The sequence below is a fragment of the Rhinolophus sinicus genome, linkage group LG02 (assembly GCF_036562045.2).
Source record: "Rhinolophus sinicus isolate RSC01 linkage group LG02, ASM3656204v1, whole genome shotgun sequence".
NCBI classification, from domain to species: Eukaryota; Metazoa; Chordata; class Mammalia; order Chiroptera; family Rhinolophidae; genus Rhinolophus; species Rhinolophus sinicus.
In genome coordinates this window covers 157,076,971-157,098,402 of record NC_133752.1, presented here as the reverse complement: position 1 = coordinate 157,098,402, position 21,432 = coordinate 157,076,971, and the positions used below count along the sequence as shown (strand labels likewise).

The window sequence follows — 21,432 nt, the reverse complement described above, 5'->3', positions numbered from 1 at the left end:
TGATTTGGTCTCATCTCAGCAATTTACAGTCTGTATGACTGTAGGAATAGTTACTCAAGCCCTCTAACCTTCAGTGAGCCCATCTTCTAATGGGAGTGATATTAGTATGTACTGTGTTTCCCTGAAAATAAGACCTAGCTGGACCACCAGCTCTAATGAATCTTTTGGAGGAAAAATTAATATAAGACCCAGTCTTAATTTATTATAAGACTGGATCTTACATAATATAATATAATATAAGACCGGGTCTTATATTAATTTTTGCTCCAAAAGACGCATTAGAGCTGATGGTCCAGCTAGGTCTTATTTTCAGGGAAACAGGGTATTTAATAAGGTTGTTGTGAAAAGAAAATGTATATAAAGTATTTAGCACAGTGCCTGGCACAAAACAAGTACTCAATAAGTATTAAAGTGTTACTTTTTAACTTTAATAATAAACAAAAGTAATTACTAATATAAGGCAGAATCAAGGATACTAGTCTTTATTTAGATTAGTTTATATTTTATCAGTCTATCACTGGCTTTAACTAAGATAAGTATTGAGAACTCATTTTTAACGCAAACATTTTTAATTGTCCTTTTGATTTTAGTTCATTGGAAATCCTGGGATTCAGAAATGTGGATTAAAAATAATTTCTGCCATAGCACATTTTCCTGATGCATTAGAGATATTATCTCTGAAAGGTGCTATTGATTCGGTGCTTCAAACATTGCGGATGTATCCAGATGACCAAGGTTGGTACAAGTTGAATTCAGGATTTAGAATGGATTTTTAGAAGCCTTGGATGTCTTTAATTTTTTTCTACAGTTTTGAGACTTAAAGCATTTAATTTTGATTTTTCTTTTTTCTTTTATTCTTCTAGAAATTCAGTGTCTGGGTTTAGGTCTTATAGGATGCTTGATTACCAGGAAGAAGTTGTTTACGGGAACCTGGCATCTGCTAGCAAAAATTCTGGTTTCCAGTTTACAACGATTTAAGGATATGCCTGAATTACAGATTAAAGTATGTGCATTATCTTGAAGGGGATTTGAGATTTTGTGCAGATTTCTCTTTCAGAGCAGTTAGTATAATTCCCACTTTGAATTAATGGGGATATTCTAGTTAATTGAAAATAATTTATCATTTTGTAGTATTTTAATTTTAACAGGTAGAGAGAATTGGATTGAATCTCTAAAGATCCTATGTTTAATTATTAAATCTCTAAACTCAGCATGTTTATTTGCCATTTATATTTTCCATGAAATAGCAGAAAATGTGCTAAAGAAGTTCCAGCTAACTGAGCTTCATTTGCTTATATTTTAGGTAAATAGGAGTTACAATTATTCCAAAGTTTGTCATTCTCTTTGTTTTATTGTGGGCTGCTTACCTGTAGTAATTTTGCCCCTTGATTTTTTTTTTCTTGCAGTGAAACAATAGTTTAAACATTTTCCATACGGCAAAATTTAAAATGTGATATATAATAACTGTCTTTATTAGGAATCCAAGATACTGGCTTAAGGTTAATTCAGGGGAGATCAAGAAATAAGTTGTTACAGGATTTTTCCCCCCTAACGTTAGGAAAACAAATAGTTTTTTTAAGAGTTTCTGCATTAGTTGTGGTTTTTCAGTAATGGCATTTGCAACTTTATAAACCACAGTCAGCAAATATTTTCATAAATGGCAGCATTGACCAGGAATAAAAATGTCTAGGCTCTATCCTTTGCAGAGACTTTATTAGTAAGTGAGATAATGTATGTAAAGTTTTTAATTATAAAGTGCTTCTGAACACCCAACATTCTTAGATTAAAAACTATATTGCATTTTATAAATATGATTGTTATAATGTGCCTCCATCTAGACTGATTAAAGCCAAGTCAGAACTGATTAAAAGTAATCTGAGAGCAAGGAAATGATTTTGTGCAGGTGTGGTGCTCTCAGTTACTCAGTATTAATTCATCTAGGCCTAAATTCTAGGATCTCTGCAGTTGAAGTTGTAAACTATTGACCAGTGGACTGAATTTGGCCTGCCAAAATATTTTATTTGGCCGGTTCAGTGTTTACAAGTTTTTATTTTAAATTATGTGTCTTTTACATATTTGCATTACCTGCTTTGTTGCTGCATTCGAGTTTGCAGAGACCTCTGCTCTAGAGGTGGGTGGACCACATATTCCTCACACCTGCATAAATTAAGATTACTTCTCTTATCTAATGTTAGGATGTATTTGTAGAAATTCCAGCATCTTCAGAGCTCAAAATGATTATTTAATATTTAGATGATTTCATGAATATATGATATTGAATGATAATAAAAATCTAAAAACTTAAGTTGATATTTGGTGAATTTACCCTAACTAAATAATAATAAAGTCAAAAGTTGATTCTTTCATTAAAACATCATACGGATGGAGAGCCCAGACTACTCTAGGAAAACTGCTTAGGTGGTTTTAAAAAGCTATGGTGTGACTGATCATTTCTTTATAAATAATTTGCTACAAGGATGTTAAACCTCAGAGTGCCTCAAACTTCTCTCAAATACATGAATGAAATCTAGGAGCTCACATTTGTCTCTTTGAGGTTAAAATTTCAATAGAAAGCACAAAAATGTTGGGGAAATGCTGGGCTATCTAGAGAACCTAATCTGCAGTCTTGTAATAAAATCACTTTACTGGGCTATTTGGTTTGTAACCCCACTGATTCTGCTGTTCTAATCCTGGTTTTCATCCTGTAAGTATGGCTTCAGAAAGGGATATTTAAAAGCCGAATATTAGTGGATTAGGTATTTTTCCTGCATTGCTAGGTGATGGTTTGTTCACTAGAATTTAATTCTGTCTTCCTGCTGTATTTCTTAGTACTGGAAGAGCAAAGGGTATTTATAGGATTGTTTCAAGGTTTACAGCTTTAAAGTACAATTAAATCCAATAAATATACCTACTTAGTTAAGTGAAATATCATACACAGACCCTGTTTTATATTATTTACTTGCCTGTAATTGCTTATGTTGTTATTATTTTTGGTCACACTTTCAGGGATTTGAGACAAGCCTGAGAATACTGGAATTGTCAGAGTCTTTTGCCAAGCTGCTGGTACATTATTCCTTTGATTCCTTAATATTCCATCACATGTCTTCCAGTCTCATGGAACAAAAGGATCAACAGGTACAATATTTTTCACCTTTATGCTAACTGTTATGTGTGTAGCTGACTCTAATCCTATTTCCATTCTTTTCAGTTTCTGAACCTTTGTTGCAAGTGCTTTGCGAAATTAGCTATGGATGATGAGTTAAAATGTGTGATGCTAGAGAGAGCATGTGATCAGAACAATAGCATCATGGTTGAATGCTTACTTCTGTTGGGAGCAGACGCTAATCGAGAAAAGGAGGGAACATCTCTAATTTGTCAGGTAAATATTCAAGACGTCACTTTTTTCTTTTCTCTGTTATTCGACTCTACCATTGTATAGCTTGTACTTACATCCTATTATCGTTCACAACAGAATTTACCAGTTTGTTGCACAACTGCTTGTGATTCATAGTTGGGGTTTAGATTCACAGAATTTCAGAGGTAATAAGGTCTTTAGGTATTATCCAGTCTAATTCTTCATTTCACTTATTTACCTACCTTGTTAGGTTGACAAATAACTTTCCAAACGTGTCTCCTTCTATACATCTCTGTACAAATTGTTCTCCAGCCACACTCCACTCAACACACAGTTTTATTTTTATTTTGTTCATTTTTCAACCATTTTCTCTTTATTTTCAATTTCTATGTCTAGAAAGTTCTCCCCTCAGGTCTACTGCATGTGGCTATGTAGCTGTCTACTGCACAGTTTAAGGGGCACTGTTTCCATTGACTTTCCCTGCTACTGGCCACCCCCTCAGTTGTGTAACACTATACTGCTTACCTTCTCTCCCTTCCCTCGTGTGCTATGCAAACACATCTAATTGTTCTACGCTTCCTTCAAAATCTAACTCAAATTCTCTTTCCTCGGTAAAGCCCTCCTCACACTCCTCAATCACCATATAAAATAAAAATTTACTTCTCTGTAAGTATGTGACAATTTAGGTACACCTGTTGTATAGTTTGTGAGTTATATGAAAGTAGAAATGTACAATGTTTAGCTTTGTATCATTCACAATATCTAACTCATTGCTTCATATACGATGTAAATTTTAAAAAGTATTACTAAAGGATGTTACACGTCATTTCAAGTTTGTCTTTGTTGGATAAATTTTAGAGTTTTTAATAGCATTCAGGTAGCGTCATGTATATTTCCTAGAAATTTAATATTATTTCTAGCAAAGCAATTAAATAGTGATTTAATATATATTATTTAATAACCAGCAAAGTACTATGTTTTCCAATAATTTACTTTTAAAGCCTTATTTTATTTATCACTTGCCTATCAATTCAAATCAATTTGTCAACTATAAGATTAAATTAGTACTAATTAGCAATCTACATAAAAAGAAACCGAACCTATAACTCATTTTTATGCACAATTAATTTAAGCATTAAAATGGAATAAAATCAAATTGCTTAAATTTAGTCAAATTCCTTTTATGCAAGCAACATTAAAAATAGTTGCTTCTCTACTTTAAAGGTAATTAAATTATTTCCCTCAATAATATAATATGTTTTTATTGTGTAACTTTTGTGTGATCTTCAGATGATTTCATTGTTCCTTGGATATGTCAAAGAACTGAAAGAAACTTTCCCTTTCAATGTTTTGTTAGGGAAACAAGATAGCTAAAAGCACCTGAGTGAGATTAGTTTACATTCCCCATAGAAAGTGTTTTCTACTCTTTTCTCAATTTATCCAACTCTTTCTATGCAAAAAGGTTTTTATTTTATTCTTCTTTCCATATTCTTTTAAACTTAATCCACTTTTTAAAAAGATTTCTATTAAAATATAGCTAACGTACAATATTATGTTGGTTTCAGGTGTACACAATAGTTATTCAACATTTCTATATCTAAAGAAGTGATCACCATGATAAATCCAGCCACCATCTGACATTGTACTATGCTTTCACAATATTAATGCTATATTCCCTATGCTGTACATTACATCCCCATGACTTACTTGGTTTGTACCTGGAAATTTGAACCTCTTACTCCCCTTAATCTTTTTCTCCTCTTTTTAAATTTTTCAATTACAGTTGGCATTCAATATTATTTTACATTAATTTCAGGTGTACAGCATAGTGGTTAGACATTTATGTAATTTAAAAAATGATGCCCCTGACTAGTCTAGTACTCATCTGGCACTATTTATAGTTATTATCAAATTATTGACTATATTCTCTATGCTTTACTTTATATTCCCATGACTGTTTTGTAACTATCAATTTGTATTTCTTAATCCCTTCACCTTTTCCACCCTGCCTTCCTCTCATCTGTTACCCTAATAAATCTAGTATCCATATGACATTATACATAGCTATTACAGTACTATTGATTATATTCCTTATGCTATACTCTACATCCCCATGACTACTTTGTAACAACTAATTTGTACTTTTTAATGCCTTCCACTTTTTCATCCATCTCCCCCAACAACTATCCCATTTGGCAACCATCAAAATGTTCTCTGTATCTATGAGTTTGTTTCTGTTTCATTTGTTTGTTTATTTTGTTGTTAAGATTCCACTTAAAAGTGAAGTGATATGACATTTGTCTTTCTCTGACATACTATACTCAGCATACTATCCTCTAGGTTTATCCACGTTGTTGCAGATGGCAAGATTTCATAATTTTTTAAAGACTAATATTCCATTGTATGTATGTATCACCTCTTCTTTATTCATTCATTCCTTCAGGGACACCCAGGTTACCTTCATATCTTGGCTGTTGTAAATAATGCTTCAGTGGTTATGTGGATGCACACATCCCCTTGAAATAGGGATTTGGGTTTCTTCAGATAACTGTGAGAAGTGCAATTACTGGGTCCTTCTTTGTCTCTTGTTATAGCCTTTGTTTTAAAGTCTATTTTTTTCTTGTATAAGTATTGCTGTTGGTAGCACATATTAAGGGTCTTGTTTTCTTGTGCACTCAGCCCTCACACTTTTGATTGGATTATTTAATCCATTTACATGGAAAGTAATTGTTGATAGATATATAGTTATTGCCATTTTATTCATATTTTTTATTTGTGTTGTTGTTGTCGTTAATCTTAAGAAATCCCTCTAACATCCCTTGCAATACTGGTTTGGTGGTGACGAACTCTTGGCTTTCTCTTGTCTGGGAAGCTCTTTATCTGTTTTTCTCTATTCTAAATGATAGTTTTGCTGGGTAGAGTAATCTTGGTTTTAGGTCCTTGCTTTTCATCACTTTGACTATTTCCTACCTATCCCTTCTGACTTGCAAAGTTTCGGTGAGAAATCAGCTGACAGTCTTATGGAAGCTCCCCAGTAGGTAACTAACTGTTTTCCTCTTGCTGCTTTTAAGATTCATCCATTGTCTTTAAACTTTGGCATTTTAATCATGATGTGGCTTATGTGTGGATCTCTTTGAGTTCTTGTTTAGGACTCTCTGGACTTCCTGGACTTGTATACTTATTTCCTCTCCAGGTTAGGAAAGTTTTCCATCATGATTTCTTCAAATTGGTTTCTCAGTTCCTTGCTCTATCTCTTTTCCTTCTCGTACCCCTCTGATGTGAATGTTGGTACACTTGATGTTGTCCCAGAGGCCCCTTAAACTTTCCTCATTTTTTTGGATTCTGTTTTCTTTTTGCTGTTCTGTTTCGGTGTTTTCTGCTACCTTATCTTCTAAATCGCTGATTTGATTCTCTGCTTCATCTAATCTATTGTTGATTCCCTCCAATGTATTCTTCATTTCAGTTATTACAGTCTTTATTTCTGACTTTATTTTTTCATGTTTTCTATCTCAATTTTTATGTTTCCTATCTCTTTGTTGAAGTTCTCCCTGAGATCACTGAGCATTCTTATAACCAGTGTTTTGAACTCTGAATCTAGTAGATTGCTTGTCTCTATTTTGTTTAGTTCTTTTTCTGGAGCTTTGTTCTGTTCTTTTATTTGGGACATGTTTCTTTGTCTCCTCATTTCGGCTGCCTCCTTCTATTTGTTTCTTTGTATTAAGTAGGGCTGCTATATCTCCCAGTCTTAGTAGAGTGACCTTATGTAATAAGTGTGCTGTGGGGCTTAATGGCGCAGTCTTCCTGGTCACCTCAGCCAGATACTCCAGGTGTGTTTTTTGTGTGGCTTGTGTGTGCCCTCCTGTTGTAGTTGAACCTTGGATGCTGTTTGCAATATCAGTGGGAGGGATTAAACCTCTGACTGCTGGGTTATGAGGACTGGCCATGACTATAGTGGAGGAGCTGTTGTGCAGGGGCTGACCCTACAGAGCAGGATTTGCTCTGGCAGGGTTCTGGTGCCTGCCCAGGCTTTCATTTGGGTATGTTGTCCCCAGAGGCAGCCCAGTGATGCTCTGGCTGAGTCCAAAGCTGTCCACTGGGCAAGAGTCCCAGGGCTTCCTGGGAAGGGCCCCACCACAGGCCACATTCAGCCACAGCCTATGCCCTGCTCAGGGCCACCTGGCATAAGCCACAAATCAAGCTGCTGATTGCCCCTGCCCATGCTGGGCTTGGAGGTGACTTGAGAGACCAAGTCACAAACTGAGGTTGGCTGTCACTAGTATCACACTTGGGGTTGCTCAGCTAGAGCTATGGACATGCTGAAGCCAGATGTTGCTTGTTTGGGTTTTGTGATCCTCTGGGAGATTTTAGGAAAGTCTGCAGCATGATCCAAGACAAACCATTTATACAGAAGAGTTATTGGAAGTGGCTTGGGTGGGCCTGAAAGTTAAGTGGGGTGGGTGTCTCAGAGAATCAGGATGAATGAATGGTGTTAGCCAGGTTAATGGAAACTCAGATATGGCGACCGCTTGTGTCTACACGCCAGTTTGGGGGAAGGCCCAAAAAAGAAACAATGGCTTCTGCCAGCTCCTTCTGTCTGGGAGAAAGCTTCCCCTCTAGCCCTTGTCCTGAAGTAAACAGCTCAGTTCTTCCCCATATGTCCCTGGCACCTGCTGTCCCAGAACTAGAGCTCAGAGTGAGCGAATCCATCAATGAGTAAGTTCATGCACAGACCCTTTAAGAGGAGTGAGGGGGCAGCAGCTACTCTCGTCTCACTCAGCCACAATCTCCTCTGGTTTTCACAGCCAGAAGTTTTGGGGACTTCTCTCCCCAGCACTGGAACCCTGGGCTGGGGAGCTTGGTGTGGGGTTGAGAACCCTCATTCCTCTGGGGGGAACCTCTGTAGCTGAGATATCTCTCCTGATTTTTAATGGTCACACGTGGATGTGGGATCAGCTGGTTCTGCATCTCTGCCCCTCCTATCAGTCTTGACATGGTTTTTTCTGTATGTCCTTAATTGTAGGGCTTTGGTTCAACTATACCTCAGGTGATTCTCAGTGATGGTTGTTCTGTAGGTTAGCTGTAATTTTGATATGGTCGTGAGAGAGGAGGTAAGCACATTGTTTATCTACTCTGCCATCTTGACAGGATCCTTAATGCACTTATTTATCTTCTTAAAAAAAATCAGGTATTTACTTCCATGGATTTATTAAATTTAAGGATTTATCCTAGTTGTCAGAGATTATTTGTATCTAACAAATAATAAATATTGAATTAATTTTGTGGATAGATTAATTGAACATACCTTGTTTTGTACTAGTGCAAAATAGGTAATCAAGACTATTCATGTGCCAGTGCTGCATAATTAAGGACTATTTAGAGCAAGGATTGAGTTAATCTTGTTAGGCTTTATGAGGAGAATTTAATGATACAAGGCATATGATTGGTAGAGAATAACATGGAAAATTAATATTGGGCGTGAAACTGCATGAATAGAAACCTGAAGACAACTAATCAACCCATGGTGGGAAAAATAAGTGTGAAGAAATTTGAATAAAAGTCACGGACACTTTTGTGGTGTTCATTACCAGCTGGGCAGTGCTCTGAGTTCTTTACACAATTTATCCCTCACCACAACCTTAGGAGTAGATTATAATATTATCCCCATTATACAGGTAAGGAATTGAGGCACAGAGAGGTTAAATAACTTGCCTAAGAATACTCTTCTGATAAGTAGTGGAAAATCTGCCCCCCAAGTGCCTGCTTTAATCTTTTGTCTACATAACAGATTCATGGTAGTGGTAGTGGTGAGGTTGTTCATTCATTCTCAAATGCTAGTTTGGAATATTTGGTTGCAATTTTTGGCTGCATTAATTATAAGTTAAAAGATGAGAGAGATGATTGCAAATGATAATAAATTATACTTTTGATGAACTTTTACTATATTCTGAATTATCTTCATTATTATTTAAGATATACAAAACTGTATTTCTGAGCTGTATTATTTTCTCTCATGAATTTGAAATTACTTTTATAATTCTTTTATTTTTTATATTTTTGTCTAAAACACTTTCTTATATATCTCTATCTTCATGGCACCATATGGCTAAAGTCTGCTTGGATCATTTGGGTCCCCCAACAAAAATACCTCTATGAAAATGTATTGAGCACTTTCTATGTGGAAAGCAGTGATAGATAATTAGTAAAGAATATAAAAGGGGTTTCTTGTTTCAAGATGGTTTTTTTTCTAAGCGTGTATTGGGAAAGGAGAGGGGATAAAATATAAATCACCTTAATAGGAAGTAGGTGGTAAGGGCCATAATTTAGAGATAAAAGTTTGCTGAGCTACAAAAGAAGGCATTTGCAATTGAGTTTCTTGGCCTTTTCTTCCCTACCTCTCTTCCTCTTTCCATTCTTTCCCCCTTTCCTTCTTCCCTCTCAAGGTCCCTGTGGGCCTTTAAAGAGGATTTTAGTAATTTGCGAGTTAAATTTTATATATATTTCATAGGCATTGTGCTAGGCCAGAGAGGCACAAATTGAATTATATAGCATCCATGCCTTTCATTCTAGATATAAAATGGATAGGAATGTCTGGTTCGATGTACTAAGTACTATGTTAAACCAAATAGGATTGGAGCCTGGAGTAGGAAGGATGTGTGTGACCTGGGAGGTTGGTAGCAAGGAGTTACTGTACAAGAGACTTTGACGCTGTTCTTGAAGAATGAACATTTTGCTGGGTGAAGAGCAGAGTTAGACATTTAGGGCAATAAAAGTAGCGTAAAGGAAGGTAATGAGGTTTGAAAAATTGCATGTTGTGTTTGGGGTAATTTCCTGGAACAGGTGTTTTAGAAGATTTTTTAGTAGGATAGTGACTTGGTTATATATAGAGTTGAAAGGTCCTATAGCCGCCTTGGGGAGAATGGGTTGGAGGTGGGTGATGGTGGAGACCGGTGGGCATTAAGTTGGTTCCATTAAACCACAGAACTGCCCCCTTAAATCCCTTAGACACACTTTCATTCTGGAGAATTCAGGGATTTTTTTTCCCCCAATCTCCTTCTTCTACTGACCTGGTGCCTTGGATCTTAGGGTCTTAGTCTTTTTCTTTTTTAATCCTTAATTTGGGTTAGTGAAAGGATCACAGGCTCTGGAGCCGGAAGATTTGACTTCAAATCCAAGTCTCTTGCTGAGTAGTTCTAAGGGTTTGGACAAATCACATATCTTTTCTAGATATTCAACTATAAAATGGAGGTAATGATTTTTATGGCATGAGGTGTTTTATATAGCACAGTACCTGACGAACAGTGTTTCCATTATCTATTACTTTGATCTTCTGTTTGATAAAATATCACATTCTGTGGCCTTTCAGAAACTGTTCCTGAGAAGGGGCAGTGTGCTGTGTTACATGTTCCTTATCCTTCTCTCTGCGTTGGTTTTTGTAGCACCCAATAAGCTAAACCACCTTGGGCACATGCTCTGAAAATATAATATTAGGGGAAGGTAGAAAACTGAGAGACAAGATATTTCTTTGCGGTAATTCAAGTTTTTGTCCTGAGCAGGAAAACAAAAAATGAATGACTGTCCTTTGTATGTGGCATTAACAAACATTATAATATTTATATTCTATGTTACAAATGAAGGCAGATCAGTAAGTACTGTTAAGGTACTAGTTTCCCAAATGTGCAAACAGAAACCCAGAAAATGTAACCGATATGTATAATTGGTGGAGCTTCAGTTCTCCTGACTTCAAGGTTACGGATCTTTTTCTCCATATCGTGTTGCCTTTTTCATAATAATTGACTTTCATGTGGCCGCTTATTTGATTTATGCTACTCTGATATGTGTGGTGCTAATCTTATTTTATTTTCCTAATCTATTTCAAGGATGAGTTTGCCTTACTCTATTTTATTTTGTTTCTCTCTAAATTTAAGAACGCGGAGAAAAACTACACCAAGTTCAATTCACGTGTCTCCCAAAAGGAAGAAATATAGTTCTTTGATAAGCTTCTATGTTTTTTTCTTTAATAGGTATGTGAGAAAGCGAGCAGTCCCAAATTGGTGGAACTATTGCTGAATAGTGGGTCCCGTGAACAAGATGTACGGAAAGCGTTGACAATTAGCATTGGGAAAGGTGACAGCCAAACCATCAGTTTGCTCTTAAGGAGGCTTGCTCTGGATCTGGCCAATAATAGCATTTGCCTTGGAGGATTTTGTATAGGAAAAATAGAACCTCTGTGGCTTGGTCCTTTATTTCCAGATAAGACATCTAATTCAAGAAAAGAAACAAGTAAGTATTAAGTATTAAAAGGAAGATTTGGTACAAGTCATAGTTTTAGTAGTACTTTTTAAAATCATTAATTTCTCTTTTAGTTAGTTTTCATTCCAGTTTGGTACAACTTAAGCCAAAAATATTGTAAGCATTTGGATATCTTTTTTTTTTTTTGGCATGAAATGCTTGACAGTGATATTATATTTAAGGGCTTTATGACCAAGCAAATGCATATTTATAAAGATAGATCAAAACAGTTGGATGTTTCTAAGGGGTTACATTTCCTTTTTGTGTATTTTATTTTTTATTATAAAAGTAATTCATGCTCATTTAAAAAATATGGATCCAATTATAAGGAAGAAAATATATAACAATACTATTTTATCATGTATAGGTAATAAATGCAGTTTTGTCCTTAGACTTTTTGTATGTTTACATATACATATGCATAACAATATATATGCAGAAACATACACATATGTACTTTTATTTTCAAGTTAACGTACTGTTAGTTTGCAACCTTGGGAGCTTCCGGGGTGAAATCTGAAACTGGTTCCTGTATATAAAAGGAAGGAGAGAGTGAAGAAAGAGGCAGACCACTGCAGATTGGTAGGTATTAGGTTTAACAAGCAAGGAAACTTACATACAAGGCTTGCCTTGGGCAATTGCAAGATGAGTGTAACTCCACACCCACCTGCCAGAATCTTAAAGATTTTCATAGAAGCCTGAACTGGGTTTAGTCACATATTCAGTCCAGATGGTCTCAACACCACCTTACTCTCAGGGCTACATCCTTGGAACAGCTCCCACTGTGGGGATGGTGGGCAGAGGATACATTCCAAGGACCAGGGAGTGTGTGAGGAGCCTCCGAGTCCCCAGGTCCAGCTCATGGGTCAACCAGCAGTCATGTCCTATCAATGACCTCCTCCAACATGTACTTTGTATTTCAATTAAGGATGTATTCTCCTTATATTTTCAAATTAATATGTATTTTGTATACATTATGTATATTGATGACAAGTTATCATCAACCTTCATTAACATTTCTGTCTTTTTAGGTCTCATTTACTCACACTAAATGTGGTTTTTAAAGCTTGAGCTCCTAGCTTTCCCTCTGTTACCTTACTGTCATGCCCACTCATTTCCCAACAGTTATCATACTCCGTGAGTCTTCATCTTAATGGCTTTCTTGTTAATAACATGTTTACTTTACTATCATTTTTCTGTTACACTCACCCGACAAAACCCCATTCCTGGTCCGTCCAACAGTCTGCTTTTGAGATAGCAGTATGCTGCTCAAGTATGCATCCTTGCATGTTGGTGATTTTGCATATTCAATGTCTCCAACCTTCTGGTGGAGAAGATCCCATCAGGATGAATTTCCTTTGGTTTCTTGAATGCTTCATATACTGGGGATGCCAAAACAATGTATACACATGACTTGTAGTCATCTTTTTTTATTGGCATATATTGAGTATTACAATTTTAGTACAGTTTTTTTCCTTTCTTAAAATGTGTATACATTTTTTTGGCACCCTCTATACTTTTACTTTCAGACTTTCCCCAGTGTCACTCTCTCTACCTAACTTCCTTATCTTCTCTTTTCATCTGGATGGTTTTTTTCATTCTTCCTGACTCAGCACCGTATCACTTTTTGCAAGAAAACATATCTGCCCCCATGGAGTCTGGGTGGAAGATTCTCCTACATGTTCCTGTAATATTTTATTTCTTACCTGTACTAGCACTTTCCACATATGATTATATTTTTGTCCTATTTATACTCTACCTTTTGGTAAATTATATTCATCATGAAGTCAATGTCAATTTTGTCTATTGTTTAATCTTAATGTATATGCCAGTGTTTTTCACAGAGAAGGTACTCATTAAATATTTATAATATTGGGAAAAAATTGTGTTGATAAATTATGTTGTTAAGCATATATGGAAACAGGCACTTCACACAGTATTGACATGAATTTAAATTGCCCTCTTTTGAGGACAATTTGGCAATATCCTTTAATATTTTAAATGAGCATGCATGCTTTTTCAATCCAGCAATATACTAGTAGGAATCCATGATACAGAATTCTCAATGTGCATAAAAGGTGTATACAAGGATACACATTAAAATATTTATAATAATAAAAATTTAGGAAAACATCATAAGTATTCCTCAAAAGGAACTATTCAAATTAATCATGGTACATTCATGCAGTGGAGTGCTTTACAATCATTAAGGGAAAGGGAAAAAAAAATCATCTGGGAAATCCAAATGTTCAGATATAGAATGTATTATTAAGTGAAAAAAAGGTACAGAACAGTGTTTTTAGTATACTAATGTTGGTGAGCACACAATTGGGATATTGCATTCATAAATGTTTGAATATGAAAAGAACATGTCAGGAAAAAAAGATCCAGAAATGGGCTCCCTGGTTGCACCTGGGGACTTTGGAAACTAATGAATTGTCATCAGATCCTGTGTTTCATTACTTCAACCAGTCTCATCCCAACAACCTGCTTACTTTAATCTTTGATGTCTGACAGAAAGGAATTGTGGGTTCATTGGAGAGAAATGGAGGGAGATTAACCCTTAACTGTATTCCACTTGTTCTGTATTAAGGTTTTTTTTTTTTTTTTTTTTTTACCATGACAATTCTTACCTAATTTAAAAAATATAATAATGTTATTTGATTGATTGGAGGTTATAGTCATGATTTTATTGGCAGCTGGTCTGAGTAAAGAATATTTTGAATTCATAGCTTGAAAACATTTTTGAGGTACTACTGGACTGAGTCACATACACATGTAGTAATGTGAACTATTTATAAGAGTAATATTTGAAGAAATTTTCCAGGTTATATGTAGGACATTAAAGACTCTGCAACTTATTTTTTCATAATGGAGCATAATATAAAATGCAATAAAATAAGAAGGATGTTAACTTTGAAATTCCATAGTATTTCCCATTAGAATGAATCACTTAGCAAATAGTTTTTAAAAATAACTATATCATTTATTGAGCATCTTCTATATTCTAGGCATTGTGCTAAACATTTTATATATATCATTTCATTTAATATTTTCTATAACCCTATGCTGTGTGTATTGTCATCTTCGCTTCCCAAGTGAGGACACCAACATTCAGGGAACTCATATAAGTTGCAAGTGGCATTACTATGATTTGAACACAGGCCTGTCTGGCTTCAAAGCCCAGGCCCTTTCCTGGGTTAATTTACTTTCATAAATATTCAGTTTCTTGGTTTTTTTTAAATCTACACCAGATCTTTGTATAAATTTCTATGACTTTTTGAAAATTAAAATTTACTATCAAGTATGCAATATCATAATTGTAAAGTGACTTTGGAAATAAGAATGAATAATTCTCTAGAAGTATGAGAATATATAAGAATCTTTTGTATGACATATGTTTATATTTGCTTAATTACTGATTTCTAAGTTGCTGGTATATCTTTTTTATTTTTAGATATAGGATCCACCCTAGCAAGAATGGTGCTCAGATATCAGATGAAAAGTGCTGCCGAAGAAGGAGCCGCCTCAGGGAGCCATGGGAATTTTTCTGAAGAAGTAATTGATAAATTTGATGAATGGACTTTCATTCCTGAGCCTTACGTGGACAGTGTATTTGGTCAAAGTGATGACCTAGATAGTGAAGGTATTTATTATATTAAAAAATTTTCCCTTTATGTTTTAAAACCCTTGTACACTGACATTAAACAATAGGAATTGAGACAAAAACCTGATTTAATTCATTTGGAAAGACTTGAGAGAAAATATGTTCACTATTGGAAATAGTTAATGCTTACTAACACTGGTTAAGGCAATGACTTTCAAGAAAGTGCATCTCTGTACTTTTAAGTATTGGTGAATGGTGACTGTTGCAATCAAAACACTGTCCGAACTGGAATTGGATTCCATGTTCTGTCAATGACTGTATCCTTTTGTGGTTTGTGTAAGCCTCTCACCCTTATTAAAGATAGTGTTACTGGGATGTAAATGATAAACGTCTAAGTTTTGCTTTGTCTTGTGCACCTGAAACTTAAAAAAAAAAAAAGATAGTGTTACTAACCCTCCAGGATTTTTTATAGGAATTAGAGAAAATGCATGTAAACTGCCCAGGAGAGTGCTTGGCAAATAGAAAGTATTTAACAAAATATATATTTACCTTTATGAAAATTAAAAGTAATATTAATATTTTAAGAACTCACTTGAGATAACTTTAAAAAATTGACATGACAATATATATATATAATGACAGTGATTTGGGCTGACGTTTAATACAATGCAGTTTGGTAAAAATAGACTGAGGCTTTCTAATTGACTTAGTATGATTAAAAACTTCGGGTGATAGAATACAGGTATTTGAGAGGGGCAAAAAGTAAGGACTATTCCAAAATCCCATGTCTTAAGTTCAAATGTTTTTTAAAACTAACTTTATTGAGATTTAATTAATATAAAATAAAATGCACCCAATTTAGGTAAATATTTTCATGGATTTTTACAAATTCACACATCCATGTATTCATCACCACTGTCAAGTAATGCAATATTTTTATCATCCAAAAAAGTCCATTTATGCCTTTTCACAAAAAATTTCCCCCAGCCTTGGTCGGTGGCAACCAATGACCTGCTTTCTGTCACTATATATTAAATTAGTATTTCCTCAAGTTGCATATAAATGGAATCATACAGTATGCCCCCTTTTATGTCTGGCCGTTTACCAAAGTGGTTGTACTATATTATACTTCCACCAGCAATACTATATGAAAATTCTCGTTGCTCTATGTACATCCTCATCACACTGCAACACTTGGTATTGTAAATCAATTTAATTTTAGCCATTCTAATGAAGGCATAGTTCTAGCTCACCTGGGTAGAATTTTTATTTCCCTGATGACTATTGATATTGGGAATATTTTCATGTTCTTATCAGCTATGCATGTATTTTCTTTGCAAAGTATCTGCTCAAATCTTTTGCTAATTTTAACTGTGTTATTTTCTTATTATTTTATTATGAGCTCTTACATATTCTGGTAGAAGCCCTTTGCAGATATTTTCTCCCAGTATAGCCTGTCTTTTCATTTTATTATTATTTTTCAAAGAGAAGAGCTTTTTAATTTTAATAAAGTGCAGTTTTTCAGTTTCTTCTTTTATGGTTTGTCTTTTTCCTATTCTATTTAAGAAATCTTTCAATCTCAAATTTGTGAATATTTTCTTCTATGTTTCCTCATGGAAGTGTTAAAATCTTAGCTTTGCATTTATGTCTACAATCCATTTTAAATTAGTTTTTGTGTATGATATCAGTGAAGGATTGACATTTATTTTTTTATATAGATATTCAGTTGTTTTAACATCACTTATTAAAAATACTCTTATTTGCTCATTGAATTAATGGCTTGTTTGTCCAATTTAATTGACCATATAGGTATGGTTCTATTTCTTCATTCTTTGTTCTGTGCCATTGATTTATATCTTTATCCTTATGCTACTGACATATTACCTTGGTTTAATAGTTCTTATTATGAGGTAGTGTAAGTCCTCTGGTGGTGATGTTTTAAAATTGTTCCATTAAGCTAGGTTCTTTGCATTTCCATATTCATTTAGAATCAGGTAATTCATTTTTTGCTGATATTTTTATTAAATTTAAATCTATATAAACATTTAATGTAGAATTAATATATAAATACTATATTATTATTATACCATGTATGTAATTAATATATAAACAATAATTTATATTAAATCTATAAGTAAATTGGGGGGATTGATATCTTAATAATGATTCTTCTGACATATAAATATGGTATGTTTCTGTTTATTTGTCATTTTAAGTTTCTCTCACCAATGTTTTTGTCTTGCATGTTTTTTGATGCTATTGTATTGTATTTGAAAACCAACTTCATTGATTTTCTCTATTTGTCCATTTTCCTTTCATTGATTTTTACTCTAATCTCTATTTCCTTTATTTTACATATTTTGGTTTTATTTAGCTTTTCTTTTTATAGATTCTTAACATGGAAGCTTGGAACACTGATTTTCAGACTCTTCTTATTCTGTAAACATTTAAGACCATCACAAATCCTTCTGAGAACCAGTTTAGCTGTGTCCCACAATGTTTATGTTATGTTTATATTCAATTTTGAAAATTTTCTAATTTCCTTTGTGATTTTTTTTGACTCATAGGCTTTTTACAAGTGTGTTGTTTATTTTCCAAATGTTTTGGAGAATTTTCCGTATAACTTTCTCTTATTGACTTCAAATTTAACTTTGTTGGGTTAGAAAACCTATTTTGATGACTTCCTTTCTTTTAAATTTATTGAGATGCTTTGTAGACGACCAGATGGTTTACCTTGGTGAATGTTCTGAGTACAATTTAAAAGAATGTGTAGTCAGCTGATTTTGGGTTAAGTCTGTTAGGTCAGATTGTTTGATAGTGTTTTTCAGATCTTCTGTGTCATTACTGATTTTTCTTTCTACTTGATGTATATGAGAAAGAAATGTTGACATTGAAATTGTGGATTTGTTAATTCTTCTTTTGATTCTATCAGTTTATGCTTTATGTATTTCGAAACTTTATTATGTGTACAAACAACAAGGATTGTAATATTTTTTTGATGATTTGCCCCCTCTATATTGATCCAAGTTTGCATTTAGTATCATTTTCTTCTTCCTGCAGAACTCTCTTTTACATTTCTTATAGTGCATGTCTGTGGGAAACCATTATGCAGATTACTGGAGTTCTTTTACCCTGCATCTTCTCCAGAAATCCCATCTAAGTTAGTCTTCGTGAATGTAGATCTTCATCTCCCCATCTCAGGACAGTCATTGAGCTTAAATTCCTTCTTCCTGTGCTTCAGGGCCTCAAATTGCCTCCAGGCAGAAAGCTAGAGTGATTGTGAGGGTTACATAATTTGTTTCCCTTCTTTCAGGGACGGGCACAGTCCTGCACTGTCTGTTGCCCAATGTCTGAAACCAGTGTAAAATATTTTGTCCAATTTTCTAGTTTTTTGTGGGAGTTGGTTAAGGTTGGTGCCTGTTACACCATCATGGATGAAAGAAGAATTATTCCTAAGTATTTTTAAATAAAGAAACACTTTACAAATTTTACATAAAAATAAACTGCATATGTTGCATGTATAAATAGTATGCTAATAAAACTTTCACAAACATATAAAGTGGGATAATTATGAAAAGTAATAATTATAAGATATGTAAATGTAATTAAATTATGAAGTCTATTTTATTAAAATGCTTAAGCATAAAATAACTTAAATTTTAAGATAAATTAAATTTTGATACTGCTCCAAGTATAAAGTATTTGTATCAATTTTAAGATTTATATAGAATATTATAAAGTTGATTTTGGATATGTACATTTTATAATTTGTTTTCACATAAAATTATTTATGCTTCTAAGACAAACAGTAGTGGAATTTAATCTCAGTTTTTCAGTAATGCCTCCATATTACTTATCATTAGTAATATGATATATTTATTGATTTTCATTGTTTTGAAAATCCACAGGTTTAAAAGTAGCTCTCATCTCTTTTCTCTCTAAACAATATTGCCAATTAAAGTCAATGTGTTTATTTAATGTCATTCCATTAATGAAACCATAAAATAATGAAATTCAAATAGAGATGTACTCAAGATTGCTGAATGTTAAATAATTTAAAGTGTGATTCCAATATTTAAAACAGTATTTGAAAATTTTCTAAGAAAAATTCAGAGAAACAAAAAAGAGTAACATTGATCAGATTTGTATATAAACTTTATCTGATTCCTGAACATGCACGTATTTATTTTAATATGTAAAACTATTTTTTACTTGGCTCCTTCCTACTATCCTATGAACTCATTTGAGGCATGGATTATTTTTCCTGCTTTTCTTTATCCAACACATAATTAGTGTCTAGTCTATGACAACTATTCAATAAATATTTAGGGATGAAGAAAAATGTAGCTGACTATTGAAAATGAAAAACTAATGTAGTTTATTATTTCTATTTTAAAGATGTTACAACAGGAATTGGGCAATTTCCATTAATGAAAATATGTTTAATCTTTTATGATTGAACTATGATACTAATATCTTATGATTGAGTCAACGTTTCTTACTTGTCTTTATTTTATCATTTAAAAATAGGAAGTGAAGGCTCATTTCTTGTGAAAAAGAAATCAAATTCAATTAGCGTAGGAGAACTTTGCAGAGATCCTCCCTTGCAGCGTTGCTCACCAAATTTGCAAACACATTCCAATTCATTGGTAAGTTAAATTGTGATTATAATGTGTTTTTTGTTACTGACATTCTCTTGATGACTGAAATGATGTTCCAAAGCTGAGAGCTATTGGTGCAGAAATTCCCTGACATATGAAAACTTTATATACAGAATACACACACACACACACACACACACACTTAAATTTACACTTGTAGATTTTGAGCATGTTTGGGGAAAAAATATATATATACATACATGAATAATGTATATTAAGTATAAGTACACTTAAAAATGGTTTTATCCTTTTTTCTTTTCAGAGCTTCATGTCTATGGTGCCCAGGCTAGGTCTCTGTTCTATGATGTGGCTTGTCCCATGAATACTTTAGCTAGAAATCTTATAGTGATTCCTAAAGAAACCAGATAGGAAATGTTCTCTTTGTTCCAAAAAATGGCAGTGATTTTAGTATAAATGTCTATTTGTTTAATAGGGACCCATTTTTGATCATGAAGATTTACTGAAGCGAAAAAGAAAAATACTGTCCTCAGATGATTCCCTCAGTAAGTATTTGAAAGTAATCATAAGTAAATAGGTATTTTGAGCAGAATACTGTATTTGTTAAATTTCTTCTGATTCTTCAAATTTTTTTTGGGTTTCTGTTTCATCTTATATAACTTTGAAATTATATTTACCTAATGATTCCACAGACTGTAGAAAAATGAAATACAATTATAAATTTAAAATTTTACCTTTTATGATGTTATATAGGACACTTTTATCTTTTATACTGTTTTCCTGAAATGTAAATGATACCCACATCAATGCCACTCTTTATCCCTTACTTCAGGTCTATTGTTTTATTACACTGCTAATACCACCTGATTAAATATTTATTATTTACGGTCCACATTTGCCACTGAGATGTAAGTTTAGTAGTTTGATTTTCTACTGATTCTCCAGTGACTTGAAAAGAGTAGTCACTAGTAGGTGATCAATAAACACTTATCAAGTTAAATTACTTGCTTATATATCCTTTGTTTTTTGTTTTTGACAAAAGGGTCATCGAAATTTCCATCCCATATGAGGCATTCAGAGAGCATGTCTTCCCTGGCTTCTGAGAGAGAATATATTACATCATTAGATCTTTCAGCAAATGAGCTAAGAGATATTGATGCCCTAAGCAAGAAATGCTGTATAAGTGGTCATTTGGAACATCTTGAAAAGCTGGAGCTTCACCAGAATGCACTCACAAGCTTTCCACAACAACTATGTGAAGTAAATTTAATTTATGCTTATAACTCTCAGCATATTTGAAGACCTGTTGCATTTGTATCTAACTTGCAGGGTTAATTCTTTAAAAAGAAGGTTCTCTTTTTGTGTCATTGGATGAGAATTACTCCTTTCTTCTGGTTTTCACACAAATATCTTTGTGTGGCGTTCACAAACATGTTTGAGGGCAGGCAATGGAAATGGAACTCTGATTAAAAGGAATTCTAGGTTATGTCCTAATGATACATGTTAAAATCTATCTATTTTATATGTTCTCTATGCCTTCAATTATTTAATTCTAGTAAGAC

At 33.7% G+C, this 21,432-nt stretch overlaps 1 protein-coding gene across 2 annotated transcripts in view; it reads left to right on the top strand.

Annotated features, from left to right (window-relative positions):
- Positions 1 to 21,432, top strand: part of LRRK2 (leucine rich repeat kinase 2) — a 125,719-nt gene that overhangs the window by 39,934 nt on the left and 64,353 nt on the right. For both annotated transcript variants that reach the window (XM_019736305.2, XM_074325834.1), the window contains exons 15-23: positions 591 to 735; positions 864 to 1,003; positions 3,007 to 3,135; positions 3,209 to 3,379; positions 11,377 to 11,635; positions 15,102 to 15,290; positions 19,782 to 19,900; positions 20,346 to 20,415; positions 20,913 to 21,130. In XM_019736305.2, the coding sequence (XP_019591864.2) occupies positions 591 to 735; positions 864 to 1,003; positions 3,007 to 3,135; positions 3,209 to 3,379; positions 11,377 to 11,635; positions 15,102 to 15,290; positions 19,782 to 19,900; positions 20,346 to 20,415; positions 20,913 to 21,130 (1,440 nt within the window). The remainder of the gene's footprint in view (positions 1 to 590; positions 736 to 863; positions 1,004 to 3,006; positions 3,136 to 3,208; positions 3,380 to 11,376; positions 11,636 to 15,101; positions 15,291 to 19,781; positions 19,901 to 20,345; positions 20,416 to 20,912; positions 21,131 to 21,432) is intronic.